Genomic DNA, 24,030 nt, shown 5'->3' with positions numbered 1-24,030 from the left:
CGTCGGTTGCTGTCGCCTCTTCCCTGAAGTCAGTGTGCCAGGGGTATAAAAGTTGCAACAGACGCCATTTTCTTCAGTCTTTCTTGCCGCGCGGTGCCCGAAGCAAAAGCAGTTCGCAAGTGCCGGTCGGCCGACTCCTTAGATTTTCAAAATTGAATTTCAGAACCGAAGTCTTCAATAAAGCTAAGTACCCGCTGGAAACTTTTTTCTTGCTCCAGACCGATGTCAGTAAAAGTTAATAATTGTATTTCTTGTGGGAAGCAAATACCTCATTAGGACTTTCACTCTTACTGTATTCCTTGCCTAGGCCCTGACCACGACGTTTCTAGTTGTCGGTTTTGTGCTAGATTCAATAAACAAACTATTAAACGTCTGTTTGATTTTGCTCTACATTACTTTGGCCGAAGGTTTAATTACATTATGCCGTCGGAACAACCGACTACAGCAATTTATAAAAAACGCAAAGACAAAGAAAAGGACAGGCATCCTAGGTCCAAAACCGATGAAGCCTCTTCTAGGCCATTCGCCGGTTCTCAGCGAAGCGCTTTCGCAGCCTCTGACGCCCACTACCTCAGAGCCACAGGCCGTAACTGACAGCCACGTGGAAACACCGAGGCCTGTGGAAACTCAAGGTATTGGACCTACGGAAACTATACCCTCAGATGGGTCCGGAGCCGCTGAGCAGGCATCAGCTTCTGAGGGTGTTTTTAGACCTTCACAGCTTACAATTAAGCCTGCTACAGCAGCAAAGGCAAAGTCAAAAACACCATTAAAGACAAGGAAACAAGTACAGCATTCTCCAGAACAGTCATCCATGCCAAAGAAACAGATGCTTAAGATGGCCGAAGACCTAATTACCTTAATCAGGGGTTCCCATCCCCCACCTGACAAAAGGCCTAGGCAGGGCACGGATTATGACTCCTCTGACCAGGTTTCCATTTCCTCTGATTCCTCTTCTAATCAGGGATATTCCCTCCCTCCCTATGAGGACTCTGATGCAGAGGGTCCATACCTTCAGCCTCTCCGCCTGAGGATTATTCTTTTGGGGAAACCCTGCACACCATGAGGGAGCATTTCTATTGGGAGAGAGAGGATTATTCTGAATCCAAGAAAAGGCTCAGAGACTTCCTTTTATTGCCTCAGCACAGGCCCCTGGCAAAGCCCCCCTGTGCTTGATATTGTGGATGATGTTTTTTCTGAATCCAGTCTGTCTCCTGATTCTTTACCCCCTGCACCAGTCAAGCCAGATAGGTACTACAGAGTTCCTGACTCTCATAAATTTCTTTACAGAAACCCCGCTGCAGACCCAGAAACAATTTCCCAGGGTCCTAAAGGGGTTAAGGCTTCTACTGCTAAAAATCCTGTCCCCTCGAATAGGGATTCAAGAGCTCTGGACAGATGGGGGGAAAAAAGTTTACACTTTTGCTACTTTAGCTGCAAGAGCTTTAAACTGTCAGTTTCACATGCTTAAATACCAGCAGTACCTCATGTCTTTGTTAAAGCAGAAAAGGGTTTCAAATACAGAAGGTTCTGACAGTAAAAAAATGTAGGATTTATTGCATGCAATTGAACAAGTGGGAAAGCATACTCTGCAATGTGATTTTGATTCATTAGAGGCTTCTTGTAGAGCCGCAGTTACAGGCTCTGTTATTCGAAGGCATGCTTGGTTGAAAGAACAAAATTTACCTGACCATGTTAAAGTAAAATTATTGGATGCTCCATTACAGCATGATACCTTGTTTGGTGTTAAGGCAGAAGAGGTGTTAAAGAAAACTGAGGATAAAGCAAAGTCAATGCAGACAGTGAAAGATTTCTTAAAGGTTCAACCACCTATATTTAGCAGAAACTGGCCTTCTAAAAATTGGTCCTTTCCAGTGTCAGACAGGCCACAAAGAGGCAGATACAGACGCCCTAGAGGCAGATCACAGCCACAAGGCTCCTACAGACCTAAGCAATGGGGTGCTTCCGCCCCCAAAGGAGGGGAAGACAAATCACAACCTTATAGGAAACAGTCCCAATGACTCCCCTCTACAAATGCCAAGCACTTACCTCTTGACAGCACCCCTAGCGGGGAAGCTAGCACTTTTCTTAAATTGGCACACGATCACCCAGGACCAATGGGTGCTGAATATTGTTTCTCAGGGTTACAGGTTCCACTTCTATACATTTCCAAAACCAAAAGTTATGCCAGACCTGCCACAAAACCAATGGGCAGAAGCACAAAAACAGATTGCTGCTCTTACGGGCATGGGAGCTATTCAGAAAGTTCCACAGCAAGAACAGGGACAAGGATTTTACTCAAGACTTTTCTTAGTACCCAGAAAAGACAAAGCCTGGAGACCAATACTGGACCTGTCAATCCTAAATACTTTCCTGGATGTTCCAAAATTCAAAATGTTAACACTACAGCAACTTCTGCCCATGCTGGGCAAGAAGGCTTGACTAGTTACTTTGGACCTCAAGGAGGCATACCTGCATGTCCCAATCAGACAATCATGCAGAAGATACCTCAGATTCATAGGCTCAATGCATTACCAATTCTTTGCACTGCCCTTTGTCTTATCTACTGCGCCCAGTGTCTTCACACAATGCCTGGCACCAGTAATTGCATTTTGCTACAAAAAGGAATTCAAATATATCCCTACTTGGACGACTGCCTTATTCAAGCAGAGAGCAAGGACATTCATTTAAAACATCTGGCGTTTGTAAAAAGATTGCTAATTTTCCTAGGGTACACAGTAAACGATAAGAAATCAAAACTAGTGCCCTCTCAAGAGATAATATTCCTGGGTGCAAGCTTAAATACAACTGCCCAGATGGCTTATCTCACGCCAGACAAACAAAGGCAACTGACTCATTACTTTCAAATGATGGCAACAAAGACCCAGGTCCCTGCAAGAAAAATTCTGCAGGCCCCGGGCTTCATGGCATCCTGCATTCTATTAATTCCATATGCAAAACTGCATATGAGAAAACTACACTGGTACCTAAAAAGTGTTTGGACTCAACATTGTCACAATCTGTTGACAATCATAACCTTAATTCCCTGCCTACTACAGGAGTTTCGATGGTGGGCCCAGGCCTGTCACCACAACAAGGGACAGCCTTTCACTCTACCCACAGCCAGGCAGACAATAGCAACAGATGCATCAGATTATGCCTGGGGAGCACATATGGCAGGAAAATGTATTCAGGGCACATGGACCAAGGAACAAATGCATCTTCACATCAATCAAAAAGAGATGCTAGCTGTACAGAATGCTCTGACAGCTTTCAAGGACCTAATACATCAAAGACAACTATTAATAAAGACAGACAATACCAGAGTTATGTGGTACATAACCAAAAAAGGGGGCACTCATTCCTACTCCCTATGCAGACAAGCCGTGACTTTGTGGAGCATAGCACTGACTTATCAAGTACATCTGCAGGCACAATTCCTGCCAGGAACAAAAAACACACTGGCAGACGAACTAAGCAGAAATCTCATGGATCCTCACGAATGGAAGCTCAATCCACAAGTGTTCAGCATGATAACAAGGAAATGGGGACGTCCAGACATAGATCTCTTTGCCTCCCCTCACAATTACCAAATACGAAAATTTTGCACAAGGACTTATCACCCTCAAGCATGGAAGGTGGATGCGCTTTCATTCAGCTGGAAAGGCCTGACAGTCCATGCCTTCCCTCCGATGCTTTTTCTCACCAAAGTGTTACTAAAAGTCAGACAAGAAAGGCCAAGACTGATCCTGATTGCACCAGACTGGCCACGCCAGCACTGGTACCCAATCCTAAAGAATTTGCCTCAAGGCCCACCTTGGCTTCTACCTCTAATGCCTCATCTTCTGACACAACAAGACAATCAGATTCTGCACAGTCAACTCAACCTTAAACCTGGCAGCATGGCAGATAATGTAGCCACTCAGACTGCACCTCTCTCTAAAGCTGTTGTGGATGTCATTTTAGAAGCCAGGAGACCCAGCACTAGGAAATCTTATGCAGAAAAATGGAAGAGATTCTGTGCTTGGAACCAGGCACAAGGGGTTGAAACATTGGTCCCTAATATACCTCAGATTTTACAATACCTAACTGAGATGTTGGACAAAGGCTTATCTTTCTCATCTATTAAAATCCATGCCTCTGCCATTTCAGCTCATCACAATACGGATCCTCCTATTTTTTCACATCCTCTACTACGACAGTACCTCAGAGGGGCAAAAAATATAAGACCCCCAAGGAGAACACCAGTACCTACTTGGGACCTCAATTTTGTTTTAGAAAAACTCACTCTGCCTCCTTTTTTAGCCAGCCAGCACAGCTGATCTAAAATTCTTATGGAAAACTGCTCTGCTCCTAGCAGTAACTTCTGCAAGAAGAGTCTTAGTTACAGGCATTAATGGCTGTGGAACCTTTCCTCATTTTTCATCAGGACAGGGTGTCTCTTAGGACAAACCCAACATTCATGCCAAAGGTGGTCTCCAATGTGGCATTAAATCAAACCATTCATTTGCCTACTTTTTACCCAAATCCCCAGAATAAAGGGGAGAGATTTCTGCATGCTTTGGATATACACAGACAGCTATGATTCTATTTGGACAAAACAAAAGCTTTCAGAAAAACTGAGCAACTGTTTGTAGCATATGCTGCAGGATCACAAGGAAAGCCTATCACAAAGCAGACAATCTCGAAATGGATAGGACACTGCATCCGCTTCTGTTATGCACAACATGGCAAATCAGTGCCTAATGGCATTAGGCCTCATTCTACCAGAGCAGCGGCCACTTCAGCAGCTTTCCTCAGAGGAGTACCAACCAAAGACATTTTAGAAGATGCAACCTGGAGCTCAGTGCACACTTTCACCATGCACTACCACTTACCTCTCTACTCTAAATCCAGAGCAGGCTTTGCCACTGCAGTTCTGCAGGGCTTGTTAGTGTCTCCAAATCCAATTTAGACCCAGCCACCCAACCTCAGCTTTGGGATTCTACCCAAGTGTAATGACTGCAACAGTGAAACACGATGAACAAAGTACAGTTGTGTACCTACCATAAATGTAGATGTTGGTGTATTCACTGTTGCAGTCCAGGTTACCCACCCGCTATCCCCCTTTTCCATTGCTGGGACTTTTCTGTACTACTCATCTCTATACTACCTATGGGTTGTATTTGCTTGTAGATGAAAGAAATGTTTATAGTTATATATGCATGTTTGTTGGCATAATTTTATCTTTCCAGCCTTCCTATCTGGGGGCACCTGACATATGGGGCAAGAAAAACTGAAGAAGATGGCATCGGTTGCAACTTTTATACCCCTGGCGCACTGACGTCGGGGAAGAGGCGACAGCAGCCGACGCCAGACCAAGACTTTGGAACTCGGGCCGACTGTGGGTCACCTGCCAGCAGGATAACCCAAGTGTAATGACTGCAACAGTGAATACACTCGAACATCTACATTTATGGTAGGTACACATTTGTACTTTATGCAACCAGCTTATTGTATATTTTTTATTTTTTTATTTTTCTCTTGACAGATTTGTTTTTCAATTGAATTGTACAGGTTATAGGTCTCATTAAAGGTGGGATAAGTTTTGAAATTTTTTGTTGTGGTCTCATTTTTTTATATCACGAAAACCTGGCGTTTTAACAAGGTATATATAAGTAAAAGTGATCGACTGGCATTCAGTTTGTATATATAATGCATGTATATATCGCATTTTGTCTGGGTTGGCTTCAAGGTGTAAAAACAAAAGATGCATGACATTTATATAGATATGACAAAACATAATCTGTACATGCGTTGTGTACCGAGTGGATATCTGAGCTGGCATGTTGAAGGAGTTGCAATGGAAAGTAAAGTCTGATTAAGTGATGTGGTGGGACTTTGAGTAAGGGGAGGATAATTTGTATGATAAGGAGAGAGTCTTGTAATGTTCTTTTAGTTATGATTGGAAAATAGTTAAAGGAATGGTCTTTAAGAAAAGAAGTGACAGATTCCCACAGTTTGGTCCAAGGACTGAGAAAGCATGGTTTGGTTTCTGCACTGAAGTCTAATTTGTATTATTGGAGGAGAGGACCTGAGTTGTTGCAATTTCTGTGGTTGTATGTTGGTGCATCTTGTAATAGTCTGTCAAGTAGTGGGAGCGGGTCTCATCCTTGATGATATTCTACATTCCTCTCAGCCATTTAAAGCTTAACACGTTGTTTCACAGGTAGCCAGTTAGCTTTTTCAGTGGTACTTGTTTGTTGGGGGGGACACTGCGGTGGTGGTGCTGCAGTACCGTTGTCGCCTCATAGCAAGGCGTTGTCCCGTTCGATTCTCAGCTAGAGCGTATTCTGTGTGGAGGCATACGTGAATGGGGCGTGCCTTCGTTGAAGGTTGTGCATCAGGGCTGGTAACCCAGTACGTAAAAATCCACTACCAATCATTAGCAGACCGGAGTTCCGCTGTGGCGACCTCTAACCGGGAAAAAGCCGAAAGACACAAACAAACTTATTTGTTGGGGGAGAGAGTGATGAATTTGCAAATGGCATTTGTGATGTTTTTAATGGCGTTTACATTTCTTTTAGAGGCTGCAGTGATCAGAGGGAGGCCGTATACTAGCTGACCCATGGCATTTGTGATGTTTTGAATGGCGGCTACATTTCTTTTAGAGGCTGCAGTGATCAGAGGGAGGCCGTATACTAGTTGACCCAGTAAGATACCATTACCTATGACATTCCTATACATTGTTTTCTTTACAAAACCTATCTTATTAGTGCAGAATTGGTTAGAGAGTTGCGTTTTTTCAAGTGTGTAGTTCAGGTGGAGATGGAAATTTAGGAAGGGTTCCAACCAGATCCCTCATTGTTGAAAGTGTCACTTTCTATAGTGTTAGAGTATTTGCAGAGATCTGGAGAGAGAAGTGAGCTTTTCTGTATTACCAACAAACATCGTGTTTCTCATATAGGAGTTATTGAATAATTTACTAAATGCATTCAAATTAGCCTGAAGTTTGAGTTTGAGAGAAGAACGAGAGAATGGTTGGAGCAGAATAGGACAATGTCAACACAGAGCAAGAGAGGAAGATAGTATAAGTAAAAAGTTAGTTTCTTGGTGTAGATAGAAAAGATGAGCGGTGCCAGAGTAGATCTTGGCGAATGCCTTTCTGCAGAGGGACTGATGGAGGGGTTGAGGAGTTGAAATTTACTTGGAAGTGGCAGTTAGGGAGGTAGTTTCTGAAGCATGGCAGTGGGTTATCACTAATGCCTATTTCGGTGAGATGGTCTAGAATAACCAAGTGATCGACCAGATTAAATGCTCTGGCAAGGTAAATAAAATTTTCCCAGTAATTAGGCCTTTGTCCATTCCAAGAAGAATGTTGAAGTTTAGTGTCCAGATCTCTGTGGATAGAGTGTGACCAAACCAAACGCCATTGTGCATTTGAGGGAGATGGTATTGGTGTTGGTGTTAGTTGATGTATTGAAAAGTATCTTTAATTCCAAAGTTACTTGCATATATTCTAGTGTTGAGCGCTGTTTGGATGAGTGGATTTTGTACTCCTCCTGTTAGTGTTAGTTCCTTTTCTGCCCTGCCATCTGCTGTTAGTAGACCATCATTATACACATACACAAGACATTTACGGGATTCACTCTGTCCTTTGTTCAGCAGCAGCTAGCCACAATGCAGGTGTTCAGCACTAAAAACTTTTAATCTTGGTACTTGGCCCCACTGTGTTTGTCATATACAAGTAGAATTATACTAGAGTGAATGATCAGAAGTTTTGTGTTTTTGATTTTGTTTAAAGGTGAAGTAGTCTGACCTGATGAATATTTCGTAAGATAAGAGAAAATAAGGATGCTACATCATCACTGTCGGAGGAATCCTGATCAACAAGATGAACCTCAGATTCATACTGCACTTGCAGCTGGAGATGTTCATACTGTACGCAAGATGCTGGAGCAGGGTTACTCTCCCAATGAGCGTGATGTAAATGGATGGACTGTGCTGCATTTCTCTGCAGCAAGAGGAAAAGAAAGGTGTATCCGTGTCTTCCTGGAACACAAAGGTAAGTTATTAAAACCCATAAAATGACAACAGACTTCTTGGAATGTATTAATATTAACAGTATAAGCCAGCAAGGAATGATGTCATTCCAGATTTTGTACCAGAGAAACTCCGGATTCTTGTTTACAGAGTTAAGTGACTTAAGCACCTTTATCTCCACAGCATTCTAAGCATGGCCATCTTTCAGTCTGTCCATACCTCTCTCTAAAATGTTGACTGAATGTGCTCTTTTTATATCTATATAAAATATTAACCAAAAGAAATTGTTGGCTCTTGGATGTCTTTCAGTGTTAATTTTGAATTTTTTTTTTAAGTCTCTGCACAGCCTCCAGAGTGAATACTGCTGATTGGTCAGCCCTGAGGAAGGGAAAACCAGCAGTCATCGTGGAAAATCTTCAGTAATTTTTTTCTTCTTCAAAGAAGCAACTTAAAAGCTTCATAAGAAGTAGCTAGCACTTAATTCCTTTTTCTGGTAGATATTTTTTAGGGTACTTAAGATTATGCTTGTAGTTGTGGCTGCCTATGTTCTTCATGTTTGATGTCAGGGAAGAGGCGACAGCAACCGACGCCAGACCTAGACTTTGGAATTCAGGCCGACTGAGGGTAGCCTGCCAGCAGGATAACCCAAGTGTAATGACTGCAACAGTGAATACACTCTAACATCTACATTTATAGTAAGTGTACACAACTGTACTTTCCGTCCCCTGGGAAACCTTATGATAACATTAGACCTAAAAGATGCACATCATCACATTCTGAAAGCCAGAGGCTTCAGGATTTTTGTCCGATTTTCTGTCTATGGAGCACACTATTTGCATTACCTGTTGGCTTATTTGAGGAATTCATACATCTACTGTTATGGATAAGTGCATCTTACACAACTGTATGTATTTATTTATTTGACATTTGTTTACCAGGGTGGTCTGAATGGGTCTACAAAACCCAGTTTCAGCAGAGGCCCAGAGAGAAAAGCTCCACATACAGTGCAGTACAAATACAGTATAATCCAGTACAATAAAGATTACATTAGAAATACTATACAAAATATAAGTTGAAAGAACAAACTGCTACAAGATGTTGTAATATATTACTGCACATCTAAACAGTTCTATACAGTTAAAACATTACAGACTATAATAGTCACTCATCATACATGATGTAGAAATAACCAGAAAGTTAGTGATGCAGACAGAGAGAGTTAAGAAGGATAGAAACAAAAGCCTGAGCAGCAACTTATATGGTAGAGAAGGAGTTAGAAGAGCTTTAGGATCTTGCAGTCTGTGAGGGATTGAAATGTGAGAGAAGAGGAAGATCTGAGCATTAGGCAGGCTATGCAGGAACAAGCCATGTATTTTTGAGATGATTTTTTAAAGAGGCTTTGAAATGGGTTAGGCCAGGAATAAATCTGGTAATTGGAGGTAGTGAATTCTAATGTATAGAGACAGAGTATGAATGCAGAGAGTGACCAGGTTTTCTTGTGGGTTTTGAGATAGCGAAGAGATTTTTGTCTTCTGATTGTAGGGATCGATTTCGTTTGTAAGGTGCGACTAGATTGGCTAGTGCAGGGCAGGCAGTAGGCTTGAAAATAAGGTTGTGCTGCAAGGTGGATAGCTGAATAAAGGCAAGTTGGTTGGGTAGTTCAAGCCAATTTAATTCTAAGAGTGGTTTGCAGTGGTGTGCGTGATATTTAGAGTTTGTGGCTAACTTTGCAACTTTGTTGTAGCACTGTTCCAACTTGCATAGGGCAGAATTTTGTAAGTTAGTTAAGATAGGGGCACCATACAGAAGAGAGGGAAGTAAAAATGTTTTTTGCAAAGGTAGTTTTGGTTGCTGCAGTAAAACAAAATTTGTTTCTATACGAGTCCCAGTTTTTGATTAGTTTTCTTTATATTTTGCTGTATATGGGGGTGAAGTGAAAGTTTTGTCAGTGATAACATCTAGAAGTTTAGTTTCCTGCACTATATCTATGGCAGTGTTGTTAGATGCAAGGATGCTGAAATGATCAGGGACAAGGGAGGTGTTTTTGGGATGAAGGAGTACTAGTTTTGTCTTCTTTAGATTAAGATAGAGTTGGGCATTTCTTGGCCAGGATTCAACTGCTGTAAAAGTTTTTTTAGAGTAGTTCTGGTAGTGATTGAGCAGTGCAGATCATGGTGGAATCATCAGCATATTGAGTCAGGGTCCTAGGGTGAGAGGCAGTGTGAAGGTTGTTTGTGAAAATGTTGGAATAGGGGTCCTAGGATGGAGCTTTGGGGGGGACTCCAGTAAGGTTGTGGAGAAAGGGTGAGAGTTTGTTGCACCATTTCACTGCTTCTTGAGGTAGCTCTGAAATCGTTTTACTGTGTTATGTGAGAAGCCTAAGTTAGACAGTGTGTTCAAAAGTAATGGATGAGACACTGTGTCAAAGGCTTTCGAGAGATCAAGGAATACTGAAGCTGTATGGCATCCTGCATCTCTGGCCTTGTTCATGGTGTCTGTAAAAGATAATAGGGCTGTAGCTGTGCTTTGTCTAGGTTGGACGCCATGTTGGGTTTGGTTAAAAGATTGTTTTGCAATAGATCTTGCATTACCTGTTGATGGATACTTCTCTCGAATTTTGGATCTGGGTGACAAGATGGATATAGGACAGAAATTGGATGGATCAAAAGAGTTGCCTCCTTTGTGGAGGGGAGTGATGTGAGATTGTTTCCATATGGTAGGTACTTTTCATTTGGATAAAGACCTATTTATAAGAATACTGATTGGGTAGGCAACTGAGTTAGCAGCCAGTTTGAGGTAGTATTGGGGGGATTGTCAGCTGAAGTATTGCAGGGTTTTGGTTTTTGTAGCAGTTTCTTAATGGTGTCAGTAGGTATGGGCTGAAGTGAGAATGGGGTTTGTATGACATTTTGTAGACTATGGGGGTTAGTAATGACAGGGTTAGAAGTAGTTGATGGCCTGGGGTTGGTGTCTGAATAGGTTGAAGGGTGGAGGTTTCCAGTATTAGGGGTGTTTAGTAGGTCTGAAATTGATTTTATGAAGTGCTTGTTAAAGGTTTCTGCTGTTTGTGATGGAGGGGTATCGGGTGATAGGGTGTGCTCTCCTTTTCTTCCAGGGTTAAGTAGAGAAGATGTGGAGTGCCAAAATGTACTGGGGTTGATTTTATGCTGAAATTGAAGCTGGGAATAATTTGACTTCTTATCTCTGTTGATTAGTTTTGTCACTTTGTTACGGAGTGTTTTGAAATTAACATGATTTTGTTCATTTTTGTTTTGTTTCCAGGTTGACCAGGCTAGGTCCCTTTGCTTCATCAGGTGTTTACATTCCTTAGAGAGCCATGGTGCTGTTTTTTTTATTCTTTTCATACGAATGGGAGCTAGTGTATTAAGTATGTGAAGGAAGGTGTTTTTAAAGTATAGTACAGCGTCATTAAGGGGTAGTTTAAGGGGTGTCCATTCTATTTCCTGTAGGAGATTGCTGAATTTTTGCTGACAAAAATGAACAGAGTTCTAACTGATTTTATAGTGTGTACTCTTAGTTCTTGGGGAGTAAACTGGAAGATGATCACTCCGGGAGCTAGGCAATGTACCAGAAGAGGGATAATTAGCAGGGTGGGATACTAGAATCCAGTCTAAGGTGGATAGGCAGGCAATATCTTCGCTGTATCTTGTTGGAGCATTGATAAGCTGAGAAAAAACATACAGCTTTATACTATTTGTGGGGGAGTTGGAAGCTATGGTTTGCCAATCTATATTTACGTCTCCTAAGATGATTGTTTCAAGGTTTATTGTTTGGGATGTCCATGATAAAATATTTTCCAACACTGGTATTTTCATAGGTTGGTACTAGGCTATCAGCCCTAGGACCTTTACAAGCCTAGCCATAACAATTCCCTGGCTATTTCTTCCCACTGTATTTACTTCCCTGGACCCCTGTCTAGCAGGGCAATTGACGTGATTCCTGGGGTGAATTTCCTATCTCCCATTCAATCATTAAGGTTCCTTTTGAAGAGAGCCAAAGAGGCGCTCTGTTTGACATGTTACCTGGTGGGATATATATTACTATTATGCAAATTATTTTTGATATATTAAGGTTCAAAAAGGAGATTAGTACCTCAGCATTGGAAAAGATGGGCATATTTACTGGTATAGAGTGTAGAGGGATATGGAAGTGCTATCCTCCCCCCTTTTTTTTTTCCTTAGATCCATCTCTTCTGGTTATTGCAGCATTTGGCGGTATTTTTGAGTCTTTTACATTGGGATGTAGCCATGTTTCAGTAAGGGCTAGTATGTCAGGTTTATTTTGATCAGTCCAGGCATGCAATGGGGCTATTTTATTACACTTAACCTTAGAAGTGTATGTAAGTATGTGTAAGTCTTTGGGCTTACTCTTGTGGTTAGGGTTAAAGGTTGGGCCAGGGTTAGGATGTATGTCTTCACATTTGAGTAGATGGGTAATGAGGAATGCGTACCATGGGAAGTGTTTTCTATTCCTAGGCGAGAGTACTGGTGCAGGCAGATAGCCCAAGTGTGATGACTGCAACAGTGAATACACTTGAACATTTACATTTATGCTAAGTGTACACAACTGTACTTTCTGTAGGTAGTGGGATGCAAGTCTGACTACTGCTGCTGCTGCAGAAGGAATATGTGCTTGTTTCACTGGGAGAGAGAGAGAAAGTTAAGGATTTCTTGATGGTTGAACTCTCTAGGCACAGTACTAGTTGTCTATACTCATCCAACTTAAGTAATGTTTAGCAAACGAGTAGTGCACTATATTTCACAGTTTTGCATTTCAGCTTTCTAACCTTTGAAATAGGACAATAAGCATACAGGAGATATTTGTAGGTATGCAAGTTTGGGATTACTAAAAACAAAAATGGTGGCCTCCACATTATAGGAGGACAGAAAGAAAAATGAACTATACTAACACGATATGTGTATGCATGCAAGTGTGGGTTTACTGAAATTTAGATTTACAGCAAGTGTGGGGTTACTGATATGTAAGGTTACAGATGTTAGAGGGACAGGAGGTAAGCCTATCTGTTAGTTCCCTCTCTGCTGCACAACGTACAATCTGTAAATCTGATATTTAAGCACTTAGAAAAGGCAGCCAGCTACAGAATGTAATGTATATAAAAATAAAAAAAAGGAAGCAACTTTAGAGAATGACAAAACTCTTCGCAAACAGAAACTCTCATATACTAACAATCATCTACATTATCCAGTAACTGTGCTGTTAATGCAAACATCAAATCGGGTATTACAATAGAAGGCTTCAGTAGACGTGAGTGGAAACATTTATACATAACATAAACATATGTACTGCAGATTAGCAGGAAGAAAGAAAAATGTACTGCAGATTAGCAGGAAGAAAGAAAAAAGAACACTTAGCTAGATGGCAACAGACTATAGACTTACTTGATGTAACTGCAGTTCAAACAAGAAGAATTTTGATGGTTACACTGAATCCTACTGTAAAACGCCCAGCCAGTAGGAACTTGATAATTCAATTTCTACACATTAATAGCAGAAAGATCAACTTTGATGCTATTACTGCAACCTAGAGTAAAAAGTCAGTAGACGTGCTGATTTATCTACTAAACATTAAGAGCAAAGACGCAATACTTAGCCACAATTAAACACAGTGAAATCTTAGTTATATATTTCTATTATAAGTTTGAACCAAAATGAAATAAAATGTACTTTGTACAAATGTACTGTACTTTCTGTATTACCTCTTAAAAGGTTTTGACTCCAATTCCTGCTTTTCTAGAATCAAGATACTTCAACAGTGTCTCAGATTTCCATGTTTGCCAGTGCTCACTTTCTTAGGTGGTCCTTTTGAGACCGCCACTGTGGGACCCAGATGTTCGTGTTACACTGCTGCAGTCATTGGGTTATCCTGCCGTCAGGCGGTCCCACAGTCAGCCAGAGTTCCAAAGTCATGGTCCGGCGTCTGTTGCTGTCGCTTCTTCCCTGACGTCGGTGCACCAGAGGTATACAAGATGCATCCGACGCCATTTTCTTCAGTCTTTCTTGCCGCGTGGTGCCCGAAGCAGAAGCAGTTCCAAGTGCCGGTCGGCCGACTCCTGAGATTTTCGAAGTCGAATTTCAGATCCGAAGTCTTCAATAAAGCTAAGTACCCTGTTGGGGAAACTTTTTTCTTGCCTCAGACCGATGTCAGAAAAAGTTAATAATTTTATTTCTTGTGGGAAGCAAATACCTCATAAGGACTTCCACTCTTACTGTATTCCATGCCTAGGCCCTGATCACGATGTCACTAGTTGTAGGTTTTGTGCTAGATTTAACAAACTCACTATAAAAAGACGTTTTGATTTTGCTTTGCACTACTTTGGCCGAAGGTTCAATTATACTATGCCGTCGGATCAACAGACGACCGCTATTCCGAAAAAACGCAAAGACAAGGATAAAGACAGGCATCCGAGGTCCAAAACCGATGAAACCTCTTCTAGGCCAGTCGCCAGTTCTCAATGAGGTGCTTTCACAGCCCCTGACACCCGCTACCTCAGAGCTACAGGCCGCCTCCAACTCCCACGTGGAGACAACTAGGCCTCTGGAAACTCAAGGTATTGGGCCTACGGAAACTAATCCCTCAGATGGGTCCGGAGCCGCTGAGCAGGCATCTGCTTCTGAGGGTGTTTTCAGACCTTCACAACTTACCATTAAAGCAACAGCCAAGACAAAAGTACCATTAAAGACAAAGAAGCAAGTACAGCATTCTCCTGGACAGTCCTCCATGCCCAAGAAACAGGTGCTTAAAATGGCCGAAGACCTCATTTCTCTAATCAGGGGTTCCAATCCCCCTCCTGAGAAAAGGCCTAGGCAGGATACAGACTATGATTCCTCTGATCAGGTTTCCATTTACTCTGATTCCTCTTCAGACCAGGGATACTCTCTACCCCCCTATGAGGACTCTGATGCTGAAGAATCTATCCCTTCAGCCTCTCCTCCGGAGGATTACTCTTTTGGGGAAACTTTACATACCATGAGGGAGCATTTCCATTGGGAAAGTCAGGATTATTTAGAATCCAAGAAAAGGCTTGGGGATTTCCTTATACTGCCTCAGCACAGACCCCTGGCTATTCCATCTGTGCTAGATATTGTGGATGATGTGTTCTCTGAATCCAGCTTATCTCCTGATTCTTTGCCCCCTGCACCAGCCAAGCCAGATAGATATTAGAGTCCCTGACTCTCACAAGTTTCTTTATAAAAACCCTTCTGCTGATCCAGAAACATTTCCCAGGGTCCAAAAGGGGTTAAGGCTTCCATTGCAAAAAATCCAGTACCCTCTGACAGAGATTCCGGAGCTTTGGATAGATGGGGGAAGAAAGTTTACACTTCAGCAACTTTAGCAGTAAGGGCTTTAAATTGCCAGTTTCACATGCTTAAGTACCAACAATATTTAATCGCTCAGTTAAAACAGAAAATGTTTGCAAGCTCAGAAGCTCCTGACTGTAAAGAAATGCAGGATTTATTGCATGCAGTTGAACAGGTGGGAAAACATACTCTGCAATGTGGTTTTGATTCTTTAGAGGCCTCTTGTAGAGCCGCAGTTATAGGCTCTGTGATTCGAAGACATGCTTGGTTAAAAGAACAGAGTTTACCTGATCATGTTAAGGCAAAATTTTTGGATGCTCCTTTACAGCATGATACCTTGTTTGGTGTTAAGGCAGAAGAGGTGTTAAAGAAAATGGAGGATAAGGCTAAATCTATGCAAACAGTCAAGGATTTCTTACAGGTTACAGCCACCTCGATTTAGCAGAAATTGGACAACAAAGAATTGGTCCTTTCCAGTGTCAGACAGGCCACAGAGAGGCAGATACAGACGCCCAAGAGGCAAATCTCAACCCCAAGGCTCTAACAGACAACGACAGTGGGGCACCTCAACCCCAAAAGGAGGTGAGGACAAGTCTCAACCTTACCGGAAACAGTCTCAATGACTACCCCTTCGTATGCCAAGCACTTCCCTTTTGGCAGCCCACTTAGGGGGAAAACTAGCACTTTTTTCTCAAAACTGGCTAACAATCACCCAAGACAAATGGGTTCCTGAATATTGTGTCTCAAGGTTACAGGTTCCACTTTCATACTTGACCAAGGCTAAAAGGAATGCCAGACCTGCCACAGAATCAATGGGCAGAGGCACAAAAACAAATTACAGCCCTCATGGACATGAGAGCTATTCAAAAAGTACCACAACAGGAACAAGGACAAGGATTTTACTCAAGACTCTCTTCCTGGTCCCCAGAAAGGACAAGGCCTGGAGGCCCATACTAGACCTTTCAATTCTAAATACTTATCTGGATATTCCGAAATTCAAAATGTTGACATTACAGCAGCTTCTACCCATGCTGGGCAAGAAGGCTTGGCTTGTTACTCTGGACCTCAAAGAGGCATACCTGCATGTCCCTATCAGACAAAGTTGCAGAAGATACTTCAGATTCAAAGCTGGTACAATGCACTACCAATTCTCTGCACTGCCTTTGGCTTATCTACTCCGCCCAGGTTCTTTACAAAGTGCCTGACACCAGTAATTGTGTTTTGCAGACAAAAAGGAATTCAAATATATCCATACCTGGACGACTGCCTCATTCAAGCAGAGACGAAGGACATTCTTCTACAGCATCTGACGTTTGTAAAAAGGTTGCTAATTTCTCTAGGGTACACAGTAAACGAAAAGAAGTCAAAACTAGTGCCCTCGCAACAGATTATATTCCTGGGTGTCAGCTTAAATACAACAGCCCAGATGGCTTATCTCACGCCAGACCAATTCAATTAACTCAATATTTTCAATTACTGGCAAAAAAGTCCCATCTCCCTGCAAGAAAAATTCTGCAGGCCCTGGGATTCATGGCATCCTGCATACTACTAATACCATATGCCAGACTGCATATGAGGAAATTACATTGATACCTAAAAAGTGTTTGGACTCAACACTCTCACAGTTTAGAAGCAGTAATACCAATGATTCCCTGCCTACAACTGGATTTTTGATGGGCACAGGCATGTCACCTAAACAAGGGTCAGCCTTTTACCCTACCCACAGCCAGGCAGACTCCAACAACAGATGCTTTGGATTACGCCTGGGGAGCACACCTGGCAGGAAAATGCATTCAGGGCAAGTGGACCACAGACCAGATGCATCTTCACATCAATCAAAAAGAGATGTTGGCTGTTCAAAATGCCCTAACAACTTTCAAGGACCTTCTGCATCCAGGGCAATTACTGTTAAAGACAGACAACACCACAGTAATGTGGTACATAAACAAGCAAGGGGGCACGCATTCTTATCCCCTATGCAGGCAAGCCATGACCTTGTGGAACACAGCTCTAACGTATCAAGTTCATCTGCAAGCACAATTCCTGCCAGGAAAGAAAAATACTCAGGCAGACTATCTAAGCAGAAATATCATGGACCCTCACCAATGGAAATTGAATCCACAAATCTTCAGCATGGTAACGTCAAAATGGGGATGCCCAGACATAGATCTTTTTGCCTCCCCACTGAATTGCCAACTATAAAAATTCTGCACAAGGACTTATCACACACAAGCATGGAAAGTGGATGCTCTCTCGTTCAGCTGGAAAAGCCTAAACGTTTATGCCTTCCCACCACTGCCTCTCCTTTCAAAGGTACTCCTAAAAGCCAGACAAGAAAAACCACAGATGATCCTGATTGCTCCATACTGGCCATGCCAGCAGTGGTACCCAATCTTAAAGAACTTAACTCAAGGCCCACCATGGATTTTGCCTCGAATTCCACACCTTCGGACTCAGCAAAACAATCGGATCCTGCACGGTCAGCTCAAAACCCTAAACCTGGCTGCATGGCAGATTCATTAGTCAAACAGGCAACACCTCTCTCTAAAGCTGTTATGGATGTCATTTTGGAGGCCAGGAGGCCTAGCACCAGGAAAGCTTACTCAGAAAAAATGGAAGAGATTCTCCACCTGGAACCAGGCTTAAAGCCTTTACCCTGTTGTCCCAAACATTCCTCAGATTTTACAATACTTAACTGAGATGCTGGACAAAGGCCTATCCTTCTCATCAATTAAGATCCATGCCTCTGTCATTTCAGCACATTACAACACGGATCCTCCTTTATTCTCTCATCCCTTGCTAAAGCAGTACCTCAGAGGGGCTAAAAACCTAAGACCGTCCCGGAGAGCACCAACACCAACTTGGGACCTCAATTTCGTTTTGGAAAAACTGATCCTGCCACCTTTTGAGCCAGCCAATACAGCAGATCTCAGAGCTACAGGCATTAATGGCAGTGGAACCTTTCATAATTTTTCATCAGGACAGGGTTTCTTTAAGGACAAACCCTACCTTTATGCCAAAGGTGGTATCTAGTGTGGCTCTTAACCACACCATCCATTTGCCAACTTTTTATCCAAACCCCCAGAATAAAGGGGAGAAACTTCTGCACTCTTTGGACATACACAGGCAGCTACGCTTCTACCTGGACAAAGCAAAAGCTTTCAGGAAAACTGAGCGACTGTTTGTAGCATATGCTGCAGGATCACAGGGCAAGGCCATCTCAAAGCAGACTATATCCAAATGGATAGGACACTGTATTCATTACTGCTACACACAGCATGGAAAATCAGTCCCTAATAACATTAGGCCACATTCCACCAGGGCAACGGCCACTTCAACAGCCTTCCTCAGAGGAGTACTTACCAAGGAAATTTTGGAGGCTGCAACTTGAGATCAGTGCACACTTTTACCAAGCATTACCACTTGCCTCTTTACTATAAATCCAGAGCAGGGTTTGCCACTGCAGTTCTGCAGGGGCTCATAGCCAATCCTAACTCTTTATAGACCAGCCACCCAACCTTAGCTTTGGGATTCTACCCAAGTGTAATGACTGCAGCAGTGTAACACGATGAACATAGTTTTATACCTACCATAAATGTAGATGTTTGAGTGTTCACACTGCTGCAGTCCAGGTTACCCTCCCTCCATCCCCTCTGAACTAGCTGGACTTATCTATGCCTTTCTATCCTATACAACCTTTGTGGTGTATTTGCTTGTATCTGAAGGTATTGTTTTTATTTCATATGTATATTTTTTAGTAGCAATATGTATTGCCTACCTACTTGGGGGCACCTGACATCTGGGGCAAGAAAAAACTGAAGAAAATGGCGTTTGATGCATCTTATATACCCCTGGCACACTGACGTCAGGGAAGAAGCGACCGCAACCTACGCCGGACCAAGACTTTGGAACTCTGGCCAACTGCGGGACCGCCTGACTGCAGGATAACCCAAGTGTAATGACTGCAGCAGTGTGAACACTCTTGGTAGGTACAAAACTGTACTTTTCCTGTCCCCCAAGATATACACTTTATGCTGGAGAAAGTCTGCGTTTACCATTCAACTCAGTATTGTTAGCGGATGTGAACTGTCTTTCTTGGAGCACCCTTTTTCTGTGTGGTGTTACTTCAGTCTGAAGTATTTCCAAACTGTAGATCCAGTCAGTCTCCCACCCTGCCTCACCTTCTGTAACATCCCAGTTTCTTTACGTGCAAATTCCTCCAGTATGTCAAAAGTGGCCATTGAAATAACTCTCGGTTGACCATTACACCTGGTAATGTTTCTTGTTCAGTACTCCCTACACAAGTGAGTACAACTTGCATTGCATGAACATATACATGCAGCTTGGCGATATATATATATATATATATATATATATATATATATATATATATATATATATATATATATATATGTGAATTTAGTCGGTCACCAACTCCGAACGTTACTTATTCCGAACCTAAATGTCAAATTTCACATTGGCGAACGGTCAGTGTCGAGGAAAACACCAAATTCGACATTTCCGACCACTCAACCACCAAAACAAGTGCTACCATGGGTCTAAAGGGGGGATATTTGCCCAGCTGACATTCAGTGTTCATGGATTTGGTCTGAAAGTTCGACATTGTGTAGACCTGGTTCACTGCCTTCGACATTTAGTACGTCGGGATTCTACCGTTCAATTGAAATGCATGTATTCCATATATATTTGCTTTACATCTGAAGCCACTAGATTTTGAATGAGTACTTGGCTCTGTCAAAGGAGGTGAAGAATGTTACATTTTTAGCAATGTGCTGGTATATAACTGGTACCTTTTCAGACTGCTGGATGTTTGATGGTTATCCTCTACTGCCAAGATATCTTTGAAGACAAAAGTCTTATAGCAAACCACTGATGCATGGGTCAGCTTGACAGAATGATGGTATGGGGCCAAGATTTGAGAAGCAGAGTTGTAAATGTTAAAGTTGAGTTTGGACTCCAAGCATCTCGTGTTTTGGGTTGAGGAGGCAGGGCAGAAATACTTGACACCCATCCCAAACATTTTGTTTTTGTCTAGCCTAAAAGATGTCCATTGATGTAGTTTGATGTTTTTGTCTTTTTTTCTTTTGAGGCTTTTGGCTTTTTTTTTTTTTTTTTTGTGCTATAAACATTTCATAGCACAACTCTGCAGTAAGTTTATATTTGGTGTTTGTAACTTTAATGTAAGCAGATTATCTTCTTTATTTATTTGCAGTTTGTTTACCAGGATAGTCCATTGGGCCACAAGGAGCCCATTTTCAATTGAGTCCTGGGGAGAAAAGCTCCAGAAAAACAAGTGTTAAACAAATTACAGAATACAAAAACATATGAGTTACAAAACATGTGAGATAATTAAAAGAAAAAAAAATACAGAGTTACAAAGTAGAAAGAGTTAGCATTTGGAGAAAGTAAATTAATACGAATCTTATTAAAAACTATTTACATCAGCAATTCAGCAGATTGTACAATATTCAGTTTTTGCAAGGTTTTTACTATGAGTTATGTCAGGTGCATAAGATAAAAACATGGACTGAGAGTAATTGAGGAGGCTATGTGGGGTGGAAACAGGAGCATTCCCATTGTGAAGTTAGGTGTGTATGAAGGAGTGTTTTAAAGACAGACACTTGGTTGTATGGAGGAGGGGTGGGAGAGAGTTCCAGTGGCGAGCAAGAGAGGAGGATAGAAGATATTTGCCTGAAAACCAGGTGGGTTTGTGCAGTTCAATTAGATTTTGGAAGTTAGATCGTAGCTCTCTGTTAGGAAGATGCATTTGGAAGGCAGAGGCAAGAGAGGGACAGAGAGAGGGGGTGAAGATGAGTTTTTGTGCCTGGATGAGTTGGAGATAGGTAAGAAAGTTAGGTAGGTCAAGCCAACTGAGTTGATGTAGTGATAAGCAGTGATGGGTAGTGGATCTGTGGCCTGTGACAAATTTTGAGATTTTGTAGTAGCAGGAGGATAGTTTTGACTTGAGGGAGGATTGCAGGTTAGTAAAGATAGAGGCACCATATAAGCGGGAAGTGATAAGATAAGTGGTAGCAAGAACAAGCCTAGTTGAGGAAGAGATGAAACGGTTGTGACAGTAGAGCATACAGAGTTTTGTGTAGGGGTTTTTTGATATTTGCTTGTATGTGGCTATTGAACTTTAACTGGCCATCAAGGATAACTCCTAATAGCTTGGCAGTGGAGAAGATTTCGAGCGGAGTGTTGTTTTGGCTGGTGATTAGGGATAAATCTTTATCTGTGATAATGGTTTTACTAGGGGAAAATATCATAAGCTTAGTCTTGGTTGTATTCAGTGCATGATGGTTATGTAGCATCCATTGTTCAGTTGAGGAGAAGGCATCCTGGGTTGGTTTTATTAATAAGGAAGTAGATGTGCAGAGCAGATTATGGTAGAATCATTTGCATATTGGATAAGACTGGCATTAGGGATGGCTTGATGGAAATAGTTGATGAAAATACTAAATAGTAGGGGGCCTAGAATTGAGCCTTGGGGTACACCAGTAGAAGTATGTAGGAAAGGAAGTTGCTTTTTTTCCATTTGACTGCCTGTTTTCTATTCTCTAGGTAACTGGTGAACCATTTGATGGAGGAGTGGGATAGATTTATTTTGGGGGGTTTGAGGAGAAGATTGTGAGAAGTGGTGTCAAATGCTTTAGAGAGGTCTAAGAGGAGGGTGGATGCAAGGTGGCCAGAGTCCTGAGACTTGTTAACGGTTTCTAAGAAGGAAAGGAGAGCAGTAGTCGTGCTATGGCTGGTCTGGAATCTGTGTTGACTGGGAGAGAGAACATGTTTTTTTAAGGGATAGGGTAGCAGTCGTTGGTGAATACATTTTTCAAGGAGTTTTGATGTAGGGGATAGAATAGCGATTGGCCTAAAGTTTGTGATATTATTGTTGCCTCCTTTATAGAGTGGAGTGATGAAGGCTTTTTTCCAGAGCTGGGGAACATAACATTCAGAGACTGATCATTTGATTAAGATGCAAATAGGGAAGGCAACGGCTTCGGCAGCTATTTTTAGGAAGTAGAAAGGTATTTCATTGGGGGCATTAGAGCATGGCTTCAATTTTTGAAGAAGGTTTTTTATGGTAGAGATGGGAATGGGGTTCATAGAGAAGGGAGAGGGTTGGGTGCTAGACTCGTTCGAGGTGGAGATGGGAATATGGTTCATGGAAATGGGGGATTGAGGGCTAGACTTTGTATAGGAGGGAGGGGAAAGTTGGGATGGCTGTGAGGTTGCAGTGTTTTTGGTGAAGGATGTTGTTAGTTTGGCTATGGAGTCAATAAAGAATGAATTGAACTGGGAAGCTAGGTCCGAGTCAGAAGCATTTGGGTCGGGACAGGGGTTTTCTTTCTTCCCTGGGATGAGAAGAGATGAAATCCCATTCCAAAATTTTTTTGGATTGGTGTTACGATTGGCTTGGAGTGTGGAGTAATAGGATCTGCGGTCTGTTATAGTAAGTTTTTTTTACTTTGTTGCGAAGGGATCTGTATTCATTAAGGTTGGCTGTGGTTTTAGTATTGTGATAGCGTTTCCAGCCTTTATCACAGAGCCGCATAGTGAGTAAGGTAGTCTTGGTTAACCAAGGGACAGAATTGTTTTTTATGTGTTTTAATTTATTGGGGGCAAAGGAATCAAGCACGTTTAAGAAAGTTGTGTTGAAATATGTAATAACACTATCTAAAGATGGAGTGCTTAATGGATTCCAGTTAGTTGTTTTTAGTACATATGAGAATGCATTAGGGTTAAAGGTTTTTAGGATCCGGCAAGAGGTAATATGTGTGGGATAGTTGTACGGAGGTGGGAAGGTGATGAGTGAAAATGGGAAGATGGTCACCTAATGGGTCAGGAAGGATTCCACTGCTAGTGATATAATGGGGGTGAGAAACTAGAATCCAATCTAGGGTACTTCCAGAGAGGAGGTCTTTGGATGGTCTAGTGACCTGAGTTGATAAGTTGAGTGAAGTTATAAAGATTAATGTTTTGGGAGTTGGTTGGAGGTTGGATTGTTGCCCAATTGATATTAACATCACCCAGAATTTTAGTTTAATTTGTGATATTGGTAGAGAGCCACCAACGGCCTTAAACTAAATGCCAAAAAATGTATAGTCATCCCTTTTGGAAAAAACAAAGTACCCACAAATTATCACATAGACAGCAACCCACTGAGTACGGAAAAAGTAATCAGAGACCTGGGGACCCAAGTAGACAGCGACCTCTCATTTGACACCCACGTTGCCAAAGTGGTTAGAAAAACATTCTACCTTGCACACCTCATCATGAAGGGATTCACATCCAGATCCAAGGATGTCATTGTACCCCTATATTCCTCCCTCATCAGACCCATGATTGAGTACAATGCCCCATTTGGTATGTACCTCACCCGGCACTTGCAACAGCTAGAGAGACCACAGAAGTACCTCACCAAAAGGATCAAGGGTCTCCAACATATGTCTTATTCAGCCAGACTAAAGAAACTTCAGCTCTATTCAGTGGCATACCGCCTGCTCAGGGTGATCTCTGCCTGACGTACAAGGCCATGTCCAATCAGGATTTGATGGACATGCTCCACCTCAAAAATCCAAATCCATCAGGACCACGAGAGCTAAAGACTTAAACCTCGGCACAAGTATGAATAGGACATGCTGGA

The 24,030-nt window shown here is 42.1% G+C and overlaps 1 protein-coding gene across 2 annotated transcripts in view; it reads left to right on the top strand.

The window, feature by feature from the left end:
* The window catches only part of ASB7 (ankyrin repeat and SOCS box containing 7), a 358,166-nt gene that overhangs the window by 169,350 nt on the left and 164,786 nt on the right, over nt 1-24,030 (top strand). For both annotated transcript variants that reach the window (XM_044078690.1, XM_044078689.1), the window contains exon 2: nt 7,784-8,044. In XM_044078690.1, coding sequence (XP_043934625.1) covers nt 7,834-8,044 — 211 coding nt within the window. In that variant the 5' untranslated portion in view covers nt 7,784-7,833. The remainder of the gene's footprint in view (nt 1-7,783; nt 8,045-24,030) is intronic.

The sequence above is a fragment of the Protopterus annectens genome, chromosome 7.part1, assembly GCF_019279795.1.
Source record: "Protopterus annectens isolate FY-2018-M chromosome 7.part1, PAN1.0, whole genome shotgun sequence".
NCBI classification, from domain to species: domain Eukaryota; kingdom Metazoa; phylum Chordata; order Ceratodontiformes; family Protopteridae; genus Protopterus; species Protopterus annectens.
The sequence above is the reverse complement of the archived record's forward strand: the minus strand, read 5'-3'. Positions and strand labels throughout refer to the sequence as shown.